At 36.6% G+C, this 19,174-nt stretch overlaps 1 protein-coding gene across 1 annotated transcript in view; it reads left to right on the top strand.

Moving 5' to 3' along the window:
- The window catches only part of LOC108544066 (TBC domain-containing protein kinase-like protein), a gene marked incomplete at its 5' end in the record, with an annotated part of 70,812 nt that extends 61,379 nt beyond the window's left edge, over window positions 1-9,433 (top strand). Inside the window, one exon of the mRNA XM_017895012.1 lies at window positions 9,232-9,433. Coding sequence (XP_017750501.1) covers window positions 9,232-9,433 — 202 coding nt within the window. The remainder of the gene's footprint in view (window positions 1-9,231) is intronic.
- Between the last annotated feature and the right edge of the window lie 9,741 nt (window positions 9,434-19,174).

Raw genomic sequence — 19,174 nt, 5'->3', positions numbered from 1 at the left:
CTCCCTGGGAACTCCTTCTTAGGGAGGTGCAGTGCCACTGCTGGTAGCTGGCTGGATCCCATGCCAGTTGGTCTTATCTTGTGAGATGCCGTGGAAGTGGGGCCTGCAGGTTGTTACTACTCAGCTTTCTGGATTCGGCCTCTTTCCTACGGATATGTACAGGAGTCTAACCTTCTACTTTGCCGAAGCTGTAGCTACTTTTGCCAGAAAACCCAATAATAATCTAAGGCTTGAGGGTCTCCACCATGCCTGAGCAGTTGCTCTGCCAAGACTTCATGTAGATCTGTCTGTCAGACTGAAGACTGAAGGCCCTGGTGGAGTGGGTTCACAAGGAGATCTCCTGACCTGAGGGTTGCAAAGACCTGTGAGAGAAGTGTGTTTTCCTGTGGCCGCTCATTCACTCACCACTTCCCTTGGGTGGGGGAGTGTCCCCTGGTTCCATGTTGTTCCCAGGTGAGTCATTGTCCTTACTTTTCTTCATTCTCTGTGGGTCAAGTTGTTTCCTTGACTAGTCCCACTGCAAATACCTGGATGCTTCAGCTGAAGGTGTGGTATCTACTTGCCCCCTTCTGATTTTCTCCGTGAGAGCCATGCACACTAGCTGCTTCTTGAATAGATTGAAGTAAATTGACTTCTAATAATAGCAGTCTTTAAGTTCTTACACTGTACCAAGCTTGGTGCTAGTCTTATGATGTATATACTGTTGTTATCTGTTTTACTGATAAACTGAAGCTTAAAGAGGTTAAGCAACTTTCCCAAGGCCACATAACTAAGTAATTGGCAGAGCCAGTCTTCTGCTTCTGAATTTTACACTATTTGACAGGTGCATATCTGGTCTCTGCATAGGACAGTAGAGCATAAACAAGATTGAAATTAATAGAAATTAATGAGTCAGCGAGACATGCATTGATCCTCTAAACCATATATATTCATTCAGATGCTATACATATTTCTTCAAATCTTACACACAAAATAAGCTATTACCTTCAGTACCTGTGTGGATAAGAGGCCTAATCCCAGATCCCAACTGAACAAATCTACCTGTGGTTATTTTTATATAGATGTAGCCACAGAATCAAGGAAAATTGAAGTATTTCAAATTTTAGAAAGCAATATTGCAACACTTTGAGGGAGGAAACATGATAGAAAGATCTTTTCCTACTATATTGACATAATTTATAATATTTAATTCATCCAAAACCATTTTAATAAAATTTCCCTAAAACTACTAATATGCTGATGTTTTTTAAAGCCTATTGAAATTTTAATATTATTTTTAAAATAATTATCTTTGTACAGTAACTCTTAATTCTTACCAAGGTAAATCTTCACAATTAAAGTCTAGGATTTATGTGACTTTAACAATCTGTTTAAGAAGTGATTACATATTTAATACTAGGATATTTTTGAAATAATTTTATTTCTCCTTTGCCACAAAATGTGACCCTGTACAATATGGAAAAAAAAGAAACTTTCTCTAATACCTTTTCCTTCCCCAGAGGAAGTAAATTATTTTTGAAATGTTGTTCAAATTACTTATAACGTCCTTGTATCATGTTTATCTTCTGTTTTGCTTTTATACATCATTTAAATGGGAAGTCTTTGTCTAACACAGTTCTCACCTCTTTATATAGGTGAAATTTTTTTTCCTAAATTGTGCTTCCAGGAGATTTAATGTCTAAGAATATATTTCATCTTGTCTTTTTTTTAACCTATGTAAAATGATTTCAGTGATTGCTTATGAAAGGTAGGGAGGCAATCTTATCCACAGGCAAAATAAGCTGTCTACCAATAAATTTAAGGGACGGCCCCACCACTACCACCAAGCTCCCTTCAGAACCTTCACTTGATGCCTGAAACGCTACTGTAAGGCTTCAGTCATTTAGCTTGTGTTATGAATAGTCTCAGTTAAAATACAGAAAGCCTGCGGGTGGCAAAATTTTAACCTATGTTGAGTTTTTGTGATTGTAGGAGAGAAGCAGCACATTAAGGTGCCAACAATCTTAGGGAACTGCCTAAACCCCAATGTGGGCCAAGGGAATGGAGAATACAGAAAAAGAAAGCTGAAGGACTTGAAGACAGACTTTACCCACTTAACAATAAAAACATAATCCCAAAACTTCAGTATAAGAAGAAACCCTAATGTGGTCTAAACTCTTAATACTAAATTCAAAGGCTCAGAGAGGCAAAACAGCAGTTTTTGTTGAAATCACATTTTTTTGTTTGCTTTTAGAAGATAGAAACATGAAATGTTAATCTAGTTAAAAATCTAGCCAGATATATTTGTTCTTCAATGTATTTTGAGAATTTCAAAGCAAACAAAAATTGCATTTTATAAGGAGGCAATAGAAAATGTTTCTCATGTAGTGACATGAGTTTCAGATGTTACTAGTTTCCATGGTCATACACAGGCAAACGCTTGTTTTCTTTAATATTTATAAATATTTAGGGTTTCAGTTTTCTTGGAGTTCATATTAAGAGAGGTCTTAGTCATGTAATTGTGGATCCAACTTATGTTATCTGTAAACAGCAATACTTTAAAGGAATGTTACTCATTTGCTTGAAATCAAGGCTGAGTTTTTGCTCAAGGCTGAGCTTTACTTGTAAAACTCTTACTTTTTGATTTTTTTGAAAAATGTTAGCATCTAAAACTATACCAAAGACAACCTCAGGCTTAAATTTGTGTTTTGAAAAACACATAAACTCAATTATATTCATTATTTCATTATGGCACATTCATCCTTAGTGAACACTAGTATTACTCTTGTCTCTTTGTCCTTAAGAATTAATTTATAAAAACTTCTTCAAAACAATTTAAAGATACTCATGATCAGAACAGGCTAGATACTGATGAGAAGGTTTAGTAAGATTTTTTTCATCTCATTTGGACTTAGGTTCAATCTATCTAAATTAAAATTTCCATCCAGTTGTACTCCCATATTTGAANTTCTATTTTTGAAAATGTTAGCATCTAAAACTATACCAAAGACAACCTCAGGCTTAAATTTGTGTTTTGAAAACACATAAACTCAATTATATTCATTATTTCATTATGGCACATTCATCCTTAGTGAACACTAGTATTACTCTTGTCTCTTTGTCCTTAAGAATTAATTTATAAAACTTCTTCAAAACAATTTAAAGATACTCATGATCAGAACAGGCTAGATACTGATGAGAAGGTTTAGTAAGATTTTTTTCATCTCATTTGGACTTAGGTTCAATCTATCTAAATTAAAATTTCCATCCAGTTGTACTCCCATATTTGAATGGGCTTTGTATAATGTGGGAGTATATGATAGCAACTGCTGAGGAATGTCATCATGTCTGGATTGTTAGTTATGAAAGGTATATTAGCTGTTAAAGAGTTCCTATTTGCTGTGTGAACCATCCATGACCCCAGTTCCTAGAGTGCCATACAGTCTCATTCAGTCAGCCAGCCAGTCCTGTTTGAGGACCTGCTTTGCCAGTCAATGGGAAAATAGAGTTTAATTACAGCACCCCTGCCCACTAGAAGCTCACAGTCTTATAACTAAAATAGATAAGTGAAATAGATAATTGCAGTATAATATGAAATGGTCTATGTCTGAAGCATACCCAAATTCCTGGAAATATAGGATGGGCACCTAAACCAGGTGATGTCTGACATGAGTCTTAAAAAACAAGTAGAAGTTAGTAACCCAGCAAAGGAGAGGAAGAAGGCATTGAAAAACCACATTGTCTGAGGCCCAGAGAAGGTGAGAAGGACACTTTTAGAAAGTTACAAGAACTATGGATGAGTATGTCTGGAATATATGAGAATTAGTAATGAGACTAGAGTAGGTAAAAGTAGCTTCATTGAAAATGTCTCATAGCATGCTAAGAAATTTGGGTTTTATTCCAAAGGCAGTGAGAAACTTAAAAAATTCTAAACAGGTTGGTGCTGTGCTCAGATTTTTATTTCAGAAAAATTACTTTAATGCATTGTAGAGGATGGATGAGGGTAGAGATAATCTTGCATGCAAAATTAGGATTGAATTATCCAGAAATTTGATGTGTATAATCATTCTTTCATATCCTGTCATAAAGAGTGAGGTCCCTAGCTTTTCCCTAAATAAACCAGTTTTAGTGGGCCTATGCTGAAGAAAATCCAGAGAAATTACTTTTGTTGCTGTTTCTTTCCCTTTTCTCAAAGTGTGTGCTGACAAAGGGAAATTCTATATCGTTGACACTTGGAAGCATTGTTAGATACTGGTGCCACTGGTTAGGGTGGCCAGAAGGCACCTTAGCATATTTGCTGCTGAAACTAGTTACTCCAGGTTTGGCAAAATTCTGAAATTCATTTACTCACCAAATATGTAAGTGATATTCCAAGCATTCTATTAATCATTGCAAGAGATTCAAAGATGAGCCGGGTGCGGTGGCTCACGCCTGTAATCCCAGCACTTTGGGAGGCTGAGGCGGGCGGATCCTGAGGTCAGGAGATCAAGATAATCCTGACTAACACGGTGAAACCTCGTCTCTACTAAAAATACAAAACATTAGCCAGGCGTCGTGCAGGGCGCCTGTAGTCCCAGCTACTCAGGAGCCTGAGGCAAGATAATGGTGTGAACCCAGGAGGCAGAGCTTGCAGTGAGCTGAGATCGTGCCACTACACTCCAATGTGGGTGACAGAGTGAGACACTGTCTCAGGAAAAGAAAAAAAAAGATTCAAAGATGAAATAAATATAATACACATTGTTTCTATCCGTTGTTTAGATAGAAGTCATTTTCATTAGAATATTTTATATAAAATCAAATTGCTGTTATGAGAAATGTACAGATACTGTGGGAAGGGAAAATTTTATGGATGAAACATTTGAAAGATGGATGTTTGTGCAAAAATAAGGAGAAAAAGATATTTAGAAAGAGAAAACTGCAGGAGATAGAAAACATATTGGTAACATGCATGATTTAGTTTGGTTAGAATTAAAGTAGTTAGGTTCTGTTCATGAGGACTGAACTGAGAAATACAGGCTTTGTCCAATAGGCTGTCATGGAAAGTTTCTCAGAAAGGATATGATAATCAGAACGCTTTGCTTTTAAATTTTTTCTCTGTCAATATTGTAAATCAAGTGTATTTCCAAGAGAAAAGACAAAAGTTGGAGAAAACAGTTACTACAGTAGTTTAAGCTCAAGACAAATCAATATCTGAAATAGGCAAGGGGTAATGGGAATAAAAATGTGAGTACAGGATTTATTAGAGCAGCAGAATATTGGATGTTGCTACTAATAAGATGTTGGAAATGAGATTTTTGACTGTTTGATTTAGGGGATGGTGATGCCATTCAAAGTATCAATAGATTTAGCAAAGAAAATAATGATATCTAAACATCATTTTTGTATCAGTGAATGCTATTTAGTTATATTATCTATGAGAGAACTATGGGTTTAATTTCATATTTCTTTTTGGCTGTTGATATACTAAAGGTAAAACCTTCAGTTTGGGCTGAAAAGTCTATAACACTAATTATAATTAGTTAACCCAGCAGACAAACAGCCAAAAAGCAAAGGTAGGTAGATGTTCTTGAGTGATTTGGTGAAATATTGGTGTGGGTTGTCTTTAGAGATACGACATCACTAAGTGTGGCATCCAACAAAAATGCTGTGCTCTTTTAGGATTTAAAAAAACATGAGCTGGTTTCTGTGTTGAATTTTAAGCAATATTTTAAAGGAATTTTCAAATCTTTTTGTAAATTGAAGAGCCTTTTGAATATTCTTGGTTAAATACCATGTAATTTACTTATACACTGTACCTACATACTTAGACCTGATTTTTTTCTGTTTGATTGAAGTACAGCACATCTACTTACAGCATTGTTATGTAGACTGAATTATGAATACAGGAAAGTTTTCGTATCTTAGAAACCTAGAAGATAATATACATCATCCCTACCTGTTAATTATATTCTGATAATCCAACTTATTTATCAGAAGCTTACAGTAATTTTTTTAATCTGTCTGTGCATTGGGCTATCAAATTCTGTTTAATGCAACATTTTGATTTTGTTCTAAGTGTACATTCAAATGCTTTTGGTAATATCTGCCAAATGGAATGTTGATCTGAATGGTTTATTTGCAGGGAGGGGTACAATTTATTCCAAGACAGGGTAAGATATATAATGTAAGGTCACCATATGCCAAAGAAAATTCATATGTTTACTGGAATGTATCCTGTAGTGCATTCAGAGTAGTAAACAACCATATTCAAACACGTGGTGAAGTGACTGTTACAATAACTGGATGCTTTTATGCTTTCATAACTATTATTATTCCAGTCTAGAGATTTCATTGTAATTACTGCTGACTTCTGTAATGACATTTTTTATCTTTTAACTCTTTTAAGTATGTCATCAAAAATTCTCATTTCCTATGAACCCTGAAAGTTAAAAATTAGTACTTATGGATACCATTGCCACTTTTGCCAAAACCTAACCAAAAATTGTAATGTCATTGTTGGGATTACAATATCATGATATATATGTGATTGAGGCTAATCGCCCCATAAATACTTTGGCTATTTCCTTAATAGTAATATTTCCTCTGAACTGGGTTCTTTGAAGCTGTAGCTTTTTAAATTATTCGTTTATAAAATAGCATAGTGTCTTGACTATTGAATATTATACTCATTATAGAACCTCTTTAAGTGTGGTTATTTTTTACCCCATATCTGTGTTTATGTAATGAGAAATGCCTTTTTAAAATGTAAAACATTAGTGTAGAGGGTTAAGATTTTTATCTATATTAGACAGAAAGCAATAAAGTGACAGTCATACTTCTAAAATATGTAGTGTTGCATGTTCATCTCTAACCCTACCTTTGTGTGAAGGTCCTGTGTATACTTGTTTTCCACTGTAATGTAGTGAAATAAAACCAAAGTTCTTAGAGCATGGAAAAATGTGCTTGTCTCAACATATTCTCCATCATTTCTCTTTACTTGCCAGATTTTACTCATGACTGATGACAGTCAGCTATGGTTATTCAGTCACCGTATGTCAAAAATTTTCTATTTCCCTCTTTATTTATTCTTCCTAATACAAAATATACAGAAATCTGTTCCTGGCTCAGTTTCCAAATACCTCATATTTTATTCTGATTATGAAGGACTCAACAAGTGAAAAAAGTATCCATCTGCCTAGATTTACAATATAATCTGACCACCTCTCAAATGTCTAGAAGTTGCCTAAAGCAGTTCTATTTCATCTAATGCTGTATGTGTCACATGAGAAATTGTATTGTAGGCAATGTAAGTAATTTCCAAGGAAAAAAGAAAAGATTTCTAAATAACCAAAGTTATCTTCATTATCCGACTTATTTAAACAACAGGCTATTCATTGTAAATACACTTATTTATAACTAGGCCAATCTCATTCTCCTCTGTTGTTTGCCAGTAATGCATTCGCCTCTGCTGTTTGCCAGTAATGATAGAAAATTTAGAGGTTTAACCACCATGTCTAAAGACATTCATGCTTACTCAGTCATTTTTGTGCTAGAAGTTTCATGACAAGAGTGTTCTTGGATGAGTGTTCTTAGATATTATCCAGGACTTTTTGATTGAAGTAGATTAAGAATAAGGAAACGTGGTTTAAAACTCTGTTTCTTTTATGCCTTATTTTCCAAACTGTAGCCTAAAAAAGGTTTGGAATCATTTTGTATTTTGCAAAACTTTCTCTTTCAAAAAAGACTCTGTTGCCGTCATATTTTGTGAAGCATTTTAACATTTAATCTAGATTTTAATAAATAAATCACAAGGATAATATGATAATAACTTTATGATATACTTCTAGTAACTGAAAGGAGTTTAGATTAAAATCTTTAAAGGCACATAATAAATAGGTGATATTGAACCTACAAAATCACCTTAATACTTACCTATGATTATAGATATAGTTACTAGATATGGTTATTTAGATATAGATGGGTACTTTTTTAACCAAACACAGTAGTCACTAAATTTATCTATTAAACAGTTCTTCTTTTAGAGTCAGGGTCTTCTAATTTTCTAAGTGGCTGAACAAATTTTATGGAAGAGGCCCTTAAAGGTGACTTTACATGTAACGCTTAACACAGTCTGAGCATTATCTTTTATGTCTTTTATTTCCGATTTTCAAAGGAGAGAATCTCATTGGCTCGGCCTGCATCATATATCCACCATCACCCTCCCCTCCACCATCTGGTCAGTCATGGTTATAGCAGGGTCATCTGATACCAATATGACAGCTAGACTCACCCTTTCCTCAGGGTCAGTGGCTAGTGCTCTTCCAAACAAGAAAACAGTAGGTGGGCAGGCAACCCAAACATGTCTGCTACAGCATTTGACCAGGGTAGATTTGTATTGCTTTTGCTACTTTAAACACACTGAAAAAGAGAAGATGTTCATGGTTGGTAAAGGTTGTTTGACAAATACGGAAACACTCTGGCAACTGATTCAGGCCTGGACAGATGTAGATATAGGTGCTGAGAATACATGAGTTGTTAGGTTCTTAGTTTGTGTTATAAAAAATTTTCATTTTAAAGTAGGTCTTTACTGAAAATAAAAGTACTTTCAGTTTTTTTTTTTTTAAAGTACCATCAGAGTAATTATATTCTGAGAGAAAAGTCATGACTCTTCAGGAAAACTACAGTAGGGCATATTGAATAATTAGAAATGTTTGAAAAACTAATGCTGATGAAGTTCAGAGGTAATCTATGCATGATCATAAATTCTCTGCCCATTCTAGAAAATTTCAACTAAACAATGTCCACTGGAATGTTAATGTTGATTCTTTCTCCTTTCATTTTTCAGAACTTATTTATGGTTCTTTCTCTTACTATTGTCATATCCTTTTCTTTAAAAGAAATGATGAAGCAGCAGCTGACTAGAAAATTTAAATTGTAAGATATGTAGTCCATCTCCACTATCTCCACTCATTATAGAACCTCTTTAAATATGGTTATTGTTTACCCCATATCTGCGTTTATGTAATGAGAAATGCTTTTGATGTAAAATCCTTTTACATATTTGGCTAGTCATCTTCCTTTCTCTTTTCTACTTCATTTTCAAATTTAATATTTTTTTTCTCTTGGAGGTACCTTACTTCATTTAGATAAAATACTCATATGAGCTGGAAGATGTTTAGTACTCTCTTCTGGGAGTCACTTAGCTCTGTGAGTTTCCCTCAGACACTCATGATTGCACACAAATAAATGTTTTCCTTAAACTTTCCTTCTCAGCTTTATTCGTGGTCACATTTCAGGAAGCATCAACATTCCATTCAGTGCTGCCTTCACTGCAGAAGGGGAGCTTACCCAGGGCCCTTACACTGCTATGCTGCAGAACTTCAAAGGGAAGGTCATTGTCATCGTGGGGCATGTGGCAAAGCACACAGCTGAGGTAATTATATTCAGAAATGTCATATGTACATATGATGAGTGATTTGCCTGCCTTCTATGTGAAGGTTATCTAAAAGTATATTTCTTCAGAAGTTGGTCACAAATAATATGAGTTTTGAAGATTTGTCTGTGTTATTATAGAAGAGTTTGTCTGCCTGTAATTGAAGCATTTTTCCCTCAGTGTTCAGCATCAGGATCAACAGTAACCTTAAAAAGTCAAAATGATAACCTAAGGCTGTTTTTTTTCTGACTGCTTTCTGAAATTGCAAAGAAGTAGCTTGAATTCCATCCATTGGAGAAAAACAGTAGTGTTCAAGTGTAGGCTCTGAGAGCTGGTCATGATGAGATTCGTTAGATTTAGAAATTGTGTTTACTAGAGAGTCAAAGCTTTTTGATGACAGAGAATTCAGGAAGAATGTCAACTGTCAGACATGAGAAATACATGAAACAATAAAATGGCTTCCTTCTTCCATGGCTGTATTCTAAGCAAATTGAAAAATAAAGAGTAGCATATGAAGGCCAAAAATATCTTTATTTTTTAATAAAAGACAAATTGAAGACTGTAGCTTAGTATGAGAGCCAAATGGGCTTACTTAAAAACAAGCAGGCAGAGAAGGTATCTAGATATAGGCAGTGTTGAACAAGTACAGGATCTTTCTCTAAAGGGGAAGAATCTGCTGCTAGAAAAATAGCAGAGGTAACTTGCTCCCTGCAGACAGCTTTTTTCTAAAAAGAAGATAAATAGGACTGAACCTTCCTAAATTTACTAGTCAAATAAATCCTTCAACCTCCTAGGGCAGAGAGAATAGAGGGACAAAGAGCAAGGCCAGGAATATGCTTAGGAAAATTCTGTCATCAGGGAAATCAGGAGTGGAGACAAAATATTTGCCTTGATTGTACATATTCCTTTGAACACTGCTGAAATGTGGTCACTGAAAATTTCAGATTAGAACTTGAAAACTTTATTTTTGTTTACTCTTAGAAATCAGAGAAATAACCTAAAATCTCTTTTATTATAAAAACTAATAACAACACTTTGTTGAACACTTGGAAATTATAAAGAGACCAAAAAAGGAAATAAAAAGTATGCATGATTTTACCACCTGGGAGGCAAAAGACACTTCTTGAATTTTTTTATTGGAAAATTATAATTCCTCCATTCAACTCGATTCTAAAATTAGCTAAAGATAACCCTCCTATCCCCACCTGCACACACCCAGTACTGATACAAACTCAGAAAAAAAGGAAACATGAAAATACTTTGCTCTTTTATTCCTAGAGCAAGTGTGTATGAAGTCCATGAAAACAACATATAAGGGTTACATTTAGAGAACTATGCCATATGATTTCATAGTAAGGATCTAGGTTATTGATTTTTCTAAATTTAATGCCTTTACTATAATTTTAAGTCCTTTAAGTTTTGCTTTTCATAGAGCAAAATCGAGAGGAATAGAAATTTCCCATATACCCACTACCCCACACATGCACAACCTTTCCCGTTATCAACCTCACCCATCAGAGTGGTATATTTGTTACAATTGATGAACCTTCATTGACACATCATTGTCATCCAAAGTCCACAGTTTACATCAGGTCTCACTCTTGGTGTTGTATATTATTTTTAATTCGTAATAAATTGTTATTAACTTTTATTTTAGGTTCAAGGGTACATGTGCAGGTATGTTACATAGGTAAACTCATGTCACAGGTATTTGTTGTACAGCTTATTTTATCACCAAGGTACTAAGCCTAGTACCCAATAGTCATTTTTTCTGCTTCTCTTCCTCCTGCCACCCTCCACTCTCAAATAGGGCCCAGTGTCTGTTTTACCATCTTTGTTAGAAATTTAAAACTTTAAAAGTCAGATTATAACTTTAAGACTTTTTATCATAAACCATTTTAAGCATCCAACAATCCATGTCTCAGAAGTACAGGACTGATGGCAGCATTAACTTTTTTTTTTTTTTTTCTGAGATGGAGTCTCGCCCTGTCACCCAGGCTGGAGTACAGTGGCACAATCTCAGCTCACTGCAAGCTCTGCCTCCTAGGTTCACGCCATTCTCCTGCCTCAGCCTCCTGAGTAGCTGGGACTACAGGCACCTGCCACCACGCCTGGCTAATTTTTTGTATTAGTAGAGACGGGATTTCACCGTGTTAGCCAGGATGGTCTCAATCTCCTGACCTCATGATCTGCCCGCCTCAGCTTCCCAAAGTGCTGGGATTACAGGCGTGAGCCTCCACGCCCGGCCAGCATTAACTTTTGACACTAAATTTTCACTAAATGAAAGTCATTCTTAATGATGAAACTTAACTAACCATACTAAAGTTAGTTCCATACTAAAGAAGTATGCAAGTGGATATTACTTCTGAGTTATAAATAACTCACCTATCTTTTATATGGGTTATATATAAAAGTTATATATAATAGTTATATATAACTATTTCTACCATCCAACAGAGAACAATCTAAATACACCTGTTTCAGAGAAAGTCAGAGTAGTAACTCATATGGTTTGGCTATTTGTCCCCTCCAAATCTCATGCTGAAATATTATCTCCAATGTTGGAGGCTGGCCTGGGGTGTTTGGATCATGGGGGCAGATCCCTCATGAATGGCTTGATGTCCTCTCCATGGTAATAAGTGAGTTCTCACTGTTAGTTCACATGAGAGCTGGTTGTTTAAAAGGCTAGCTCTTCCTCCTTTCTCTTGTTCCTGCTCATGCCATGTGACATGCTGACTCCCTGTTACCTTCCACCATGACTGTAAGGTTTGTGAGACTTCATCAGAGATAGATGTCAGCACCATGCTTTCTGTAAAACCTGTAAAACTGAGAGCCAATTAACCATCTTTTTTTTTAATATATTACCCAGTCTCAGGTATTTCTTTATAGCAACACAAGAATAAACAGAGAATTGGTACCAGGAGTGGGGTGTTGCTGTTAAATACCTGAAAATGTGGAAACAGCTTTGGAACCGGGTAATGGGCAGAGGTTGAAAGAGTTTGGAAGGCTCAGAAGAAGACAGGAAAATGAGAAAAAGTTTGAAACTTCTTAGAGACTGATTAAATGGTTATAACCAAAATGCTGATAGAGATATGAACAATGAAGTCCAGGCTGATTAAGTCTTAAGTGGAAATCAGGGAGTTATCGGGAACTGGAGTAAAGATTACCCATGTTAAACCCTGGCAAAGAACTTGACAGCAGTGTGTTCATGTCATAGGGATCTGAGAAGTTTGAACTTAATTATGATGACAAGATACCTGGCAGGAAAAAAAAATAAAAAATGTCTAAGCAGCAAAGCATTCAAGAAGTGGTATTGCTGCTTCTAACACCCTAAATTATATATGGAAGCAAATAAAAGACTTAAAGTTATATTTAAAAGGACAGCAGAGCATAAAAATTTGGAAAACTTGTATCCCAGCCCTATGGTAGAAAAAATCCAAGCAGGCTACTGAGCAATCATTTGCTAGAGAGATTAGCATGACTAAAAGGGAACCAAGACAATGGGTAAAAGGCCTTGAAGGCATTTCAGAGTTCTTGGGGACAGCCCTTCTCATCACAGGCCCAGAGGCCTAGGGAAGAAGAATGGTTTCGGGGGTCAGGCCCAGGACCCCACTTCCCTGCACAGCCTCAGGACAGTGCTCCCTGCATCCTGACCACTCAGGCTCCAGCCACAGCTCAACTGGGCCAAGGTAAAGCTCAGGCTGCCACCCTGGAGGGAGCAAGCCATAATCCTTGGCAGCTTTCATGTGATGATCAGCCTGCAGATGCACAGAATGCAAATGTGAAGGAAGCTTGGCAACTCCCAACTGGATTCCAGAGCATATATGGGGAAGTCTGGATACCCAGGAAGAAGCCTACTACATGAGCAGAGCCCCCACAGAGAAACTATACTAGGGCAGTGCCAATGGGAAATGTAGAGTGGGAGCCCCTACAGAGTCCCCACCAGGGAACCGTCTAGTGGAGCTTTGGGAAGTAGGATGCCACCCTCCAGACCTGAGACTAGTAGAGCCATTAGCAGCTTGCAACCACAGTGTGGAAAAACCATAGGTACTCAACTCCAACCTGTGAGAGCAGCCACAGGGGTTGCATCCTGGAAAGCCACAGGGACAAACCTGTCCAAGGCCTTCATAGCCTACATCTCACACCATTGTGCCCAGGATGTAGGACATGATATCAAAGGAGATTGTTTTGGAGCTTTAAGATTTAATGACTGTCCTGCTAAGTTTCAGACTTGTATGGGCATATTGCCTCTCTTTTGGCCAATTCCTCCCTTTTCAAATGATAATGTATACCCAATATCTGTAGCACCATTGTATATTGGGAGTAAATAACTTGTTTTTGATCTCACAGGCTCATAGGATCAATGGATTCATCTCTAGATGATACTTGAGACTTGACAATTGGGACTTGAGACTTGAGTTAATGCTGAAGCAAGTTAAGACTTTGGTGGACTATTGCAAAGACATGGTTGTATTCTGATGTGTGAGGAAGACATGAATTTAGGGGGATCAGAGGCAGAATGATGTTGTTTGGATGTTTGTCCCCTCCAAATCTCATTTCAAATGTAATCCCTAATGTTCAATGTGGGGCCTGGTAGGAGGTGTTTGGATCATGAGGGAAGATCCCTCATGAATGGTTTGGTGCCCTCCCAATGGTAATAAGTGAGTTCTTGTTCTGCTAATTCATGTGAGAGTTGTTATGAGAGTTGATGGTTTAAATGAGCCTGACTCCTCCTCCTCTCTCTCTTGTTCCCACTCTTGCCATGTGACATGCTAGCTCCCTATTGCCTTCTGTCAGGACTGTAAGCTTCCTGAGGCTTCACCAGAAGATGTTGGCACCACACTTCCTGTAAAGCCTACGGAACCATGAGCCAATTAAACCTCTTTTTCTTATTTCTTCAAAAAAAAAAAAAAAAAAAAAAAAAAAATAAATGTACAGAACATGCAGGTTTCTTACATAGGTATATGTGTGCCATGGTGGTTTGCTGGACCTGCTGACCTGTCCTCTAAGATCCCTTCCCTTACCCACCACCACCCAGCAGGCCGTGGGGTGTGTTGTTCCCCTCTCTGTGTCCATGTGTTCTCAGTGTTCTACTCACATTTGTGAGTGAGAACATGCAGTCTTTGGTTTTCTACTCCTCTATTAGTTTGCTGAGGATGATGGCTTCCAGCTTCATCCATGTCCCTGCAAAGGACATGATGTCATTCTTTTTTATGGCTTCATAGTATTCCATGTTTTTCTTTATCCAGTTTTATTCCAGATTTTCTTTATCCAGTCTATCATTGATGGGCATTTGGGTTGGTTCCATGTCTTTGCTATTGTAAATAGTACTGCAATAAGTATACATGAGTATGTGTCTTTATAATAGAATGATTTATATTCCTTGGGTATACACCCAGTAGTGGGATTGCTGGGTCCAAATGGTTTTTCTGCTTCTAGATCCTTGAGGAATCACCATAATGTCTTCTACAATGGTTGAACTAATTTACAGTCCCACCAACAATGTAAAAGTATTCCTATTTCTCCATACCTTTACCAGCATCTATGGTTTTCTGACTTTTTAGTGGTCACCATTTTGACTGGCATGAAATGGTATCTCATTGTGGTTTTGATTTGCATTTCTTTGATGATCAGTGATGTTGAGCTTTTTTTCATGTTTGTTGGCTGTGTAAATGTCTTCTTTTGAGGAGGATCTGTTCATATCCTTTGCCTATTTTTTGATGGGATTGTTTGTTTTTTTTCTTGTAAATATGTTTAAGTTCCTTGTAAATTCTGGATATTAGCCCTTTGTCAGATGGGTAGATTGCAAGAATTTTCTCCCATTCTGTAGTTGCCTGTTCACTCTGATGATAGTTTATTTTGCTGTGCAGGAGCTTTTCAGTTTAATTAGATCCCATTCGTCAATTTTGGCTTTTGTTACAATTGCTTTTGGCATTTTTGTCATGAAGTCTTTGCCCATGCCTATGGTGAATGGTATTGCCTAGGTATTCTTCTAGGGTTTTTATGGTTTGGGGTTTTACCTTTAACTGTTTAATCCATCTTGAGTTAATTTTTGTATAAGATGTAAAGTAGGGCTCCAGTCCAGTTCCAGTTTTCTACATATGGCTAGCCAGTTTTCCCAGTACCATTTACTGAATAGGAGATCCTTTCCCCACTGCCCGTTTTTGTCAGGTTTCTTGAAGATCAGATGGTTGTAGACATGTGGTGTTATTTCTGAAATCTCTGTTCTGCTCCATTGGTCTATATNAAAAAAAAAAAAAAAAAAAAAAAAAAGATACATGTACAGAACATGCAGGTTTCTTACATAGGTATATGTGTGCCATGGTGGTTTGCTGGACCTGCTGACCTGTCCTCTAAGATCCCTTCCCTTACCCACCACCACCCAGCAGGCCGTGGGGTGTGTTGTTCCCCTCTCTGTGTCCATGTGTTCTCAGTGTTCTACTCACATTTGTGAGTGAGAACATGCAGTCTTTGGTTTTCTACTCCTCTATTAGTTTGCTGAGGATGATGGCTTCCAGCTTCATCCATGTCCCTGCAAAGGACATGATGTCATTCTTTTTTATGGCTTCATAGTATTCCATGTTTTCTTTATCCAGTTTTATTCCAGATTTTCTTTATCCAGTCTATCATTGATGGGCATTTGGGTTGGTTCCATGTCTTTGCTATTGTAAATAGTACTGCAATAAGTATACATGAGTATGTGTCTTTATAATAGAATGATTTATATTCCTTGGGTATACACCCAGTAGTGGGATTGCTGGGTCCAAATGGTTTTCTGCTTCTAGATCCTTGAGGAATCACCATAATGTCTTCTACAATGGTTGAACTAATTTACAGTCCCACCAACAATGTAAAAGTATTCCTATTTCTCCATACCTTTACCAGCATCTATGGTTTTCTGACTTTTAGTGGTCACCATTTTGACTGGCATGAAATGGTATCTCATTGTGGTTTTGATTTGCATTTCTTTGATGATCAGTGATGTTGAGCTTTTTTTCATGTTTGTTGGCTGTGTAAATGTCTTCTTTTGAGGAGGATCTGTTCATATCCTTTGCCTATTTTTTGATGGGATTGTTTGTTTTTTTTCTTGTAAATATGTTTAAGTTCCTTGTAAATTCTGGATATTAGCCCTTTGTCAGATGGGTAGATTGCAAGAATTTTCTCCCATTCTGTAGTTGCCTGTTCACTCTGATGATAGTTTATTTTGCTGTGCAGGAGCTTTTCAGTTTAATTAGATCCCATTCGTCAATTTTGGCTTTTGTTACAATTGCTTTTGGCATTTTGTCATGAAGTCTTTGCCCATGCCTATGGTGAATGGTATTGCCTAGGTATTCTTCTAGGGTTTTATGGTTTGGGGTTTTACCTTTAACTGTTTAATCCATCTTGAGTTAATTTTGTATAAGATGTAAAGTAGGGCTCCAGTCCAGTTCCAGTTTTCTACATATGGCTAGCCAGTTTTCCCAGTACCATTTACTGAATAGGAGATCCTTTCCCCACTGCCCGTTTTTGTCAGGTTTCTTGAAGATCAGATGGTTGTAGACATGTGGTGTTATTTCTGAAATCTCTGTTCTGCTCCATTGGTCTATATGTTGGTCCTGCTCTGTTGGTCTATATGTACAAGCACCTTGCTTTTTTGGTCACTGTAGCCATGTAGTATAGTTTGAAGTCATGTAGCATGATGCCTCCAACTTTGTTCTTGTTTGCTAGGATTCTCTTGTCTATATGGGATCTTCTTTGATTTCACTTGAAATTTAAAATAGTTTTTTCTAATTCTATGAAGAATGGCACTGGTAGTTTGATGGAAATGCATTGAATCTGTAACTTACTTTAGGCAGTATGGCCATTTTCATGATATTGATTCTTCCTATCCATGAGGATGGAATGTTTTTCCATTTGTTTGTGTCCCCTCTTATTTCCTTAAGCAGTGGTTTGTAGTTCTCCTTAAAAGATCTTCACATCCCTTGTTAGCTGTATTCCTAGGTATTTTATTCTCTTTGTAGTGATTTTCAATGGGAGTTCATTCATGATTTAGCTTTCTGCCTGTGTATTGTTGGTGTAAAGGAATGCTTGTGATTTTTGCACATTGATTTCGTATCCTGAGACTTTCCTGAAGTTGCTTATCAGTTCAAGAAGTTTTGGGCTGAGATATTGATTTATAAATATAAAATCATGTGTCTGCAAATAGAGACAACTTGACTTCCTCTCCTCCTATTTGAATACCCTTTATTTCTTTCTCTTTCTTGATTGCCCTGGCCAGAATTTCCAATACTGTGTTGAATAGGAGTGGTGAGAGAGGGCATCTTTGTCTTGTACCAGTTTTCAAAGGGAATGCTTCCAGCTTTTGCCCATTCAATATGAAATTGGCTGTGGGTTTGTCATAAATAGCTCTTGTTATTTTGAGATATGTTCCATCAATACCGAGTTTTTTGAGAGTTTTTAACGTGAATGGATGTTGAATTTTATCAAAGGCCTTTTCTGCATCTATTGATATAATCATGTGATTTTTGTCTTTGGTTCTGTTTATGTGATTGATTACATTTATTGATTTGTATTTGTTGAACCAGCCTTGCATCCCAGGGATGAAGCTGACTTGATCTTGGTGAATAAGTTTTTTGATGTGCCGCTAGATTCAGTTTGCCAGTGTTTTACTTAGGATTTTCTCATCGATGTTTATCAGGGATACTGACATGAGGTTTTCTTTGTTTGTTGTGTCTCTTCCTGGTTTTGGTATCAGGATGATGCTGGCTTCATAAAATGAGTTAGGGAGGAGTCCCTCCTTTTCAATTGTCTGGAAGAGTTTCAGAGGGAATGGTACTAGCTCCTCTTTGTATTCTGGTAGAATTCAGCTGTGAATCTGTCTGGTCCTGGGCTTTTTTGGGTTGGTAGGCTATTACTGCCTTAATTTCAGAGCTTGTTATTGGTATATTCAGGGATTCAACTTTTTCCTGGTTTAGTCTTGGTAGGGTGTATGCATCCCAGAATTTATCCATTTCTTCTAGATTTTCTAGTTTATTTGCATAGAGATGTTTATAGTATTCTCTGATGGTAGTTTGTATTTCCATGGCGTCAGTGGTTATATCCTCTTTATCATTTTTATTATGTCTATTTGATTCTTGTCTTTCTTCATTAGTCTAGTTAGCAGTCTATTTTGTTAATTTTTTCAAAAAAAACAGCTCCTGGATTGATTTTTTTTGGAGAGTTTTTCATGTCTCTATCTCCTTCAATTCTTTTAGTTATTTCTTGTCTTCTGTTAGCTTTTGGGTAAGTTTGCTCTTTTTCTTCTTTTGCTCTTTTAATTGTGATGTTAGAGTGTCAATTTGAGATCTTTTTAGATTTCTGATGTGGACATTTAGGGCTATAAAATTCCCTTTTAACGGTTCTTTAGCTGTGTCTCAGAGATTCTGGTGCATTGTCTCTTTGTTCTCATTAGTTTCAAAGAACTTGATTTCTGCCTTAATTTTGTTATTTATCCAGGAGTCATTAAGAAGCAGGTTGTTCAATTTCCATGAAGCTATATGGTTTTGAGTGAGTTTCTTAATCCTGAGTTCTAATTTGATTGAACTGTGTTGTGAGAAACTGTTACGATTTCAGTTCTCTTGCATTTGCTGAAGAGTGTTTTACTTCCAATTATGTGGTCGAATTTTAGAATAAGTGCCATGTGGCACTGAGAAGAATATATTCTGTTGGAATAGAGAGTTCTGTAGATGTTTACTAGGTTTACTTGATCCAGAGCTGAGTTCAAGTCCTGAATATCCTTAATTTTATGTCTCGTTGATCTAATAC

The sequence above is a fragment of the Rhinopithecus bieti genome, unplaced genomic scaffold (assembly GCF_001698545.2).
Source record: "Rhinopithecus bieti isolate Rb0 unplaced genomic scaffold, ASM169854v2 scaffold_26535, whole genome shotgun sequence".
NCBI classification, from domain to species: Eukaryota; Metazoa; Chordata; class Mammalia; order Primates; family Cercopithecidae; genus Rhinopithecus; species Rhinopithecus bieti.
This window is presented reverse-complemented; position numbering and strand designations above follow the sequence as displayed.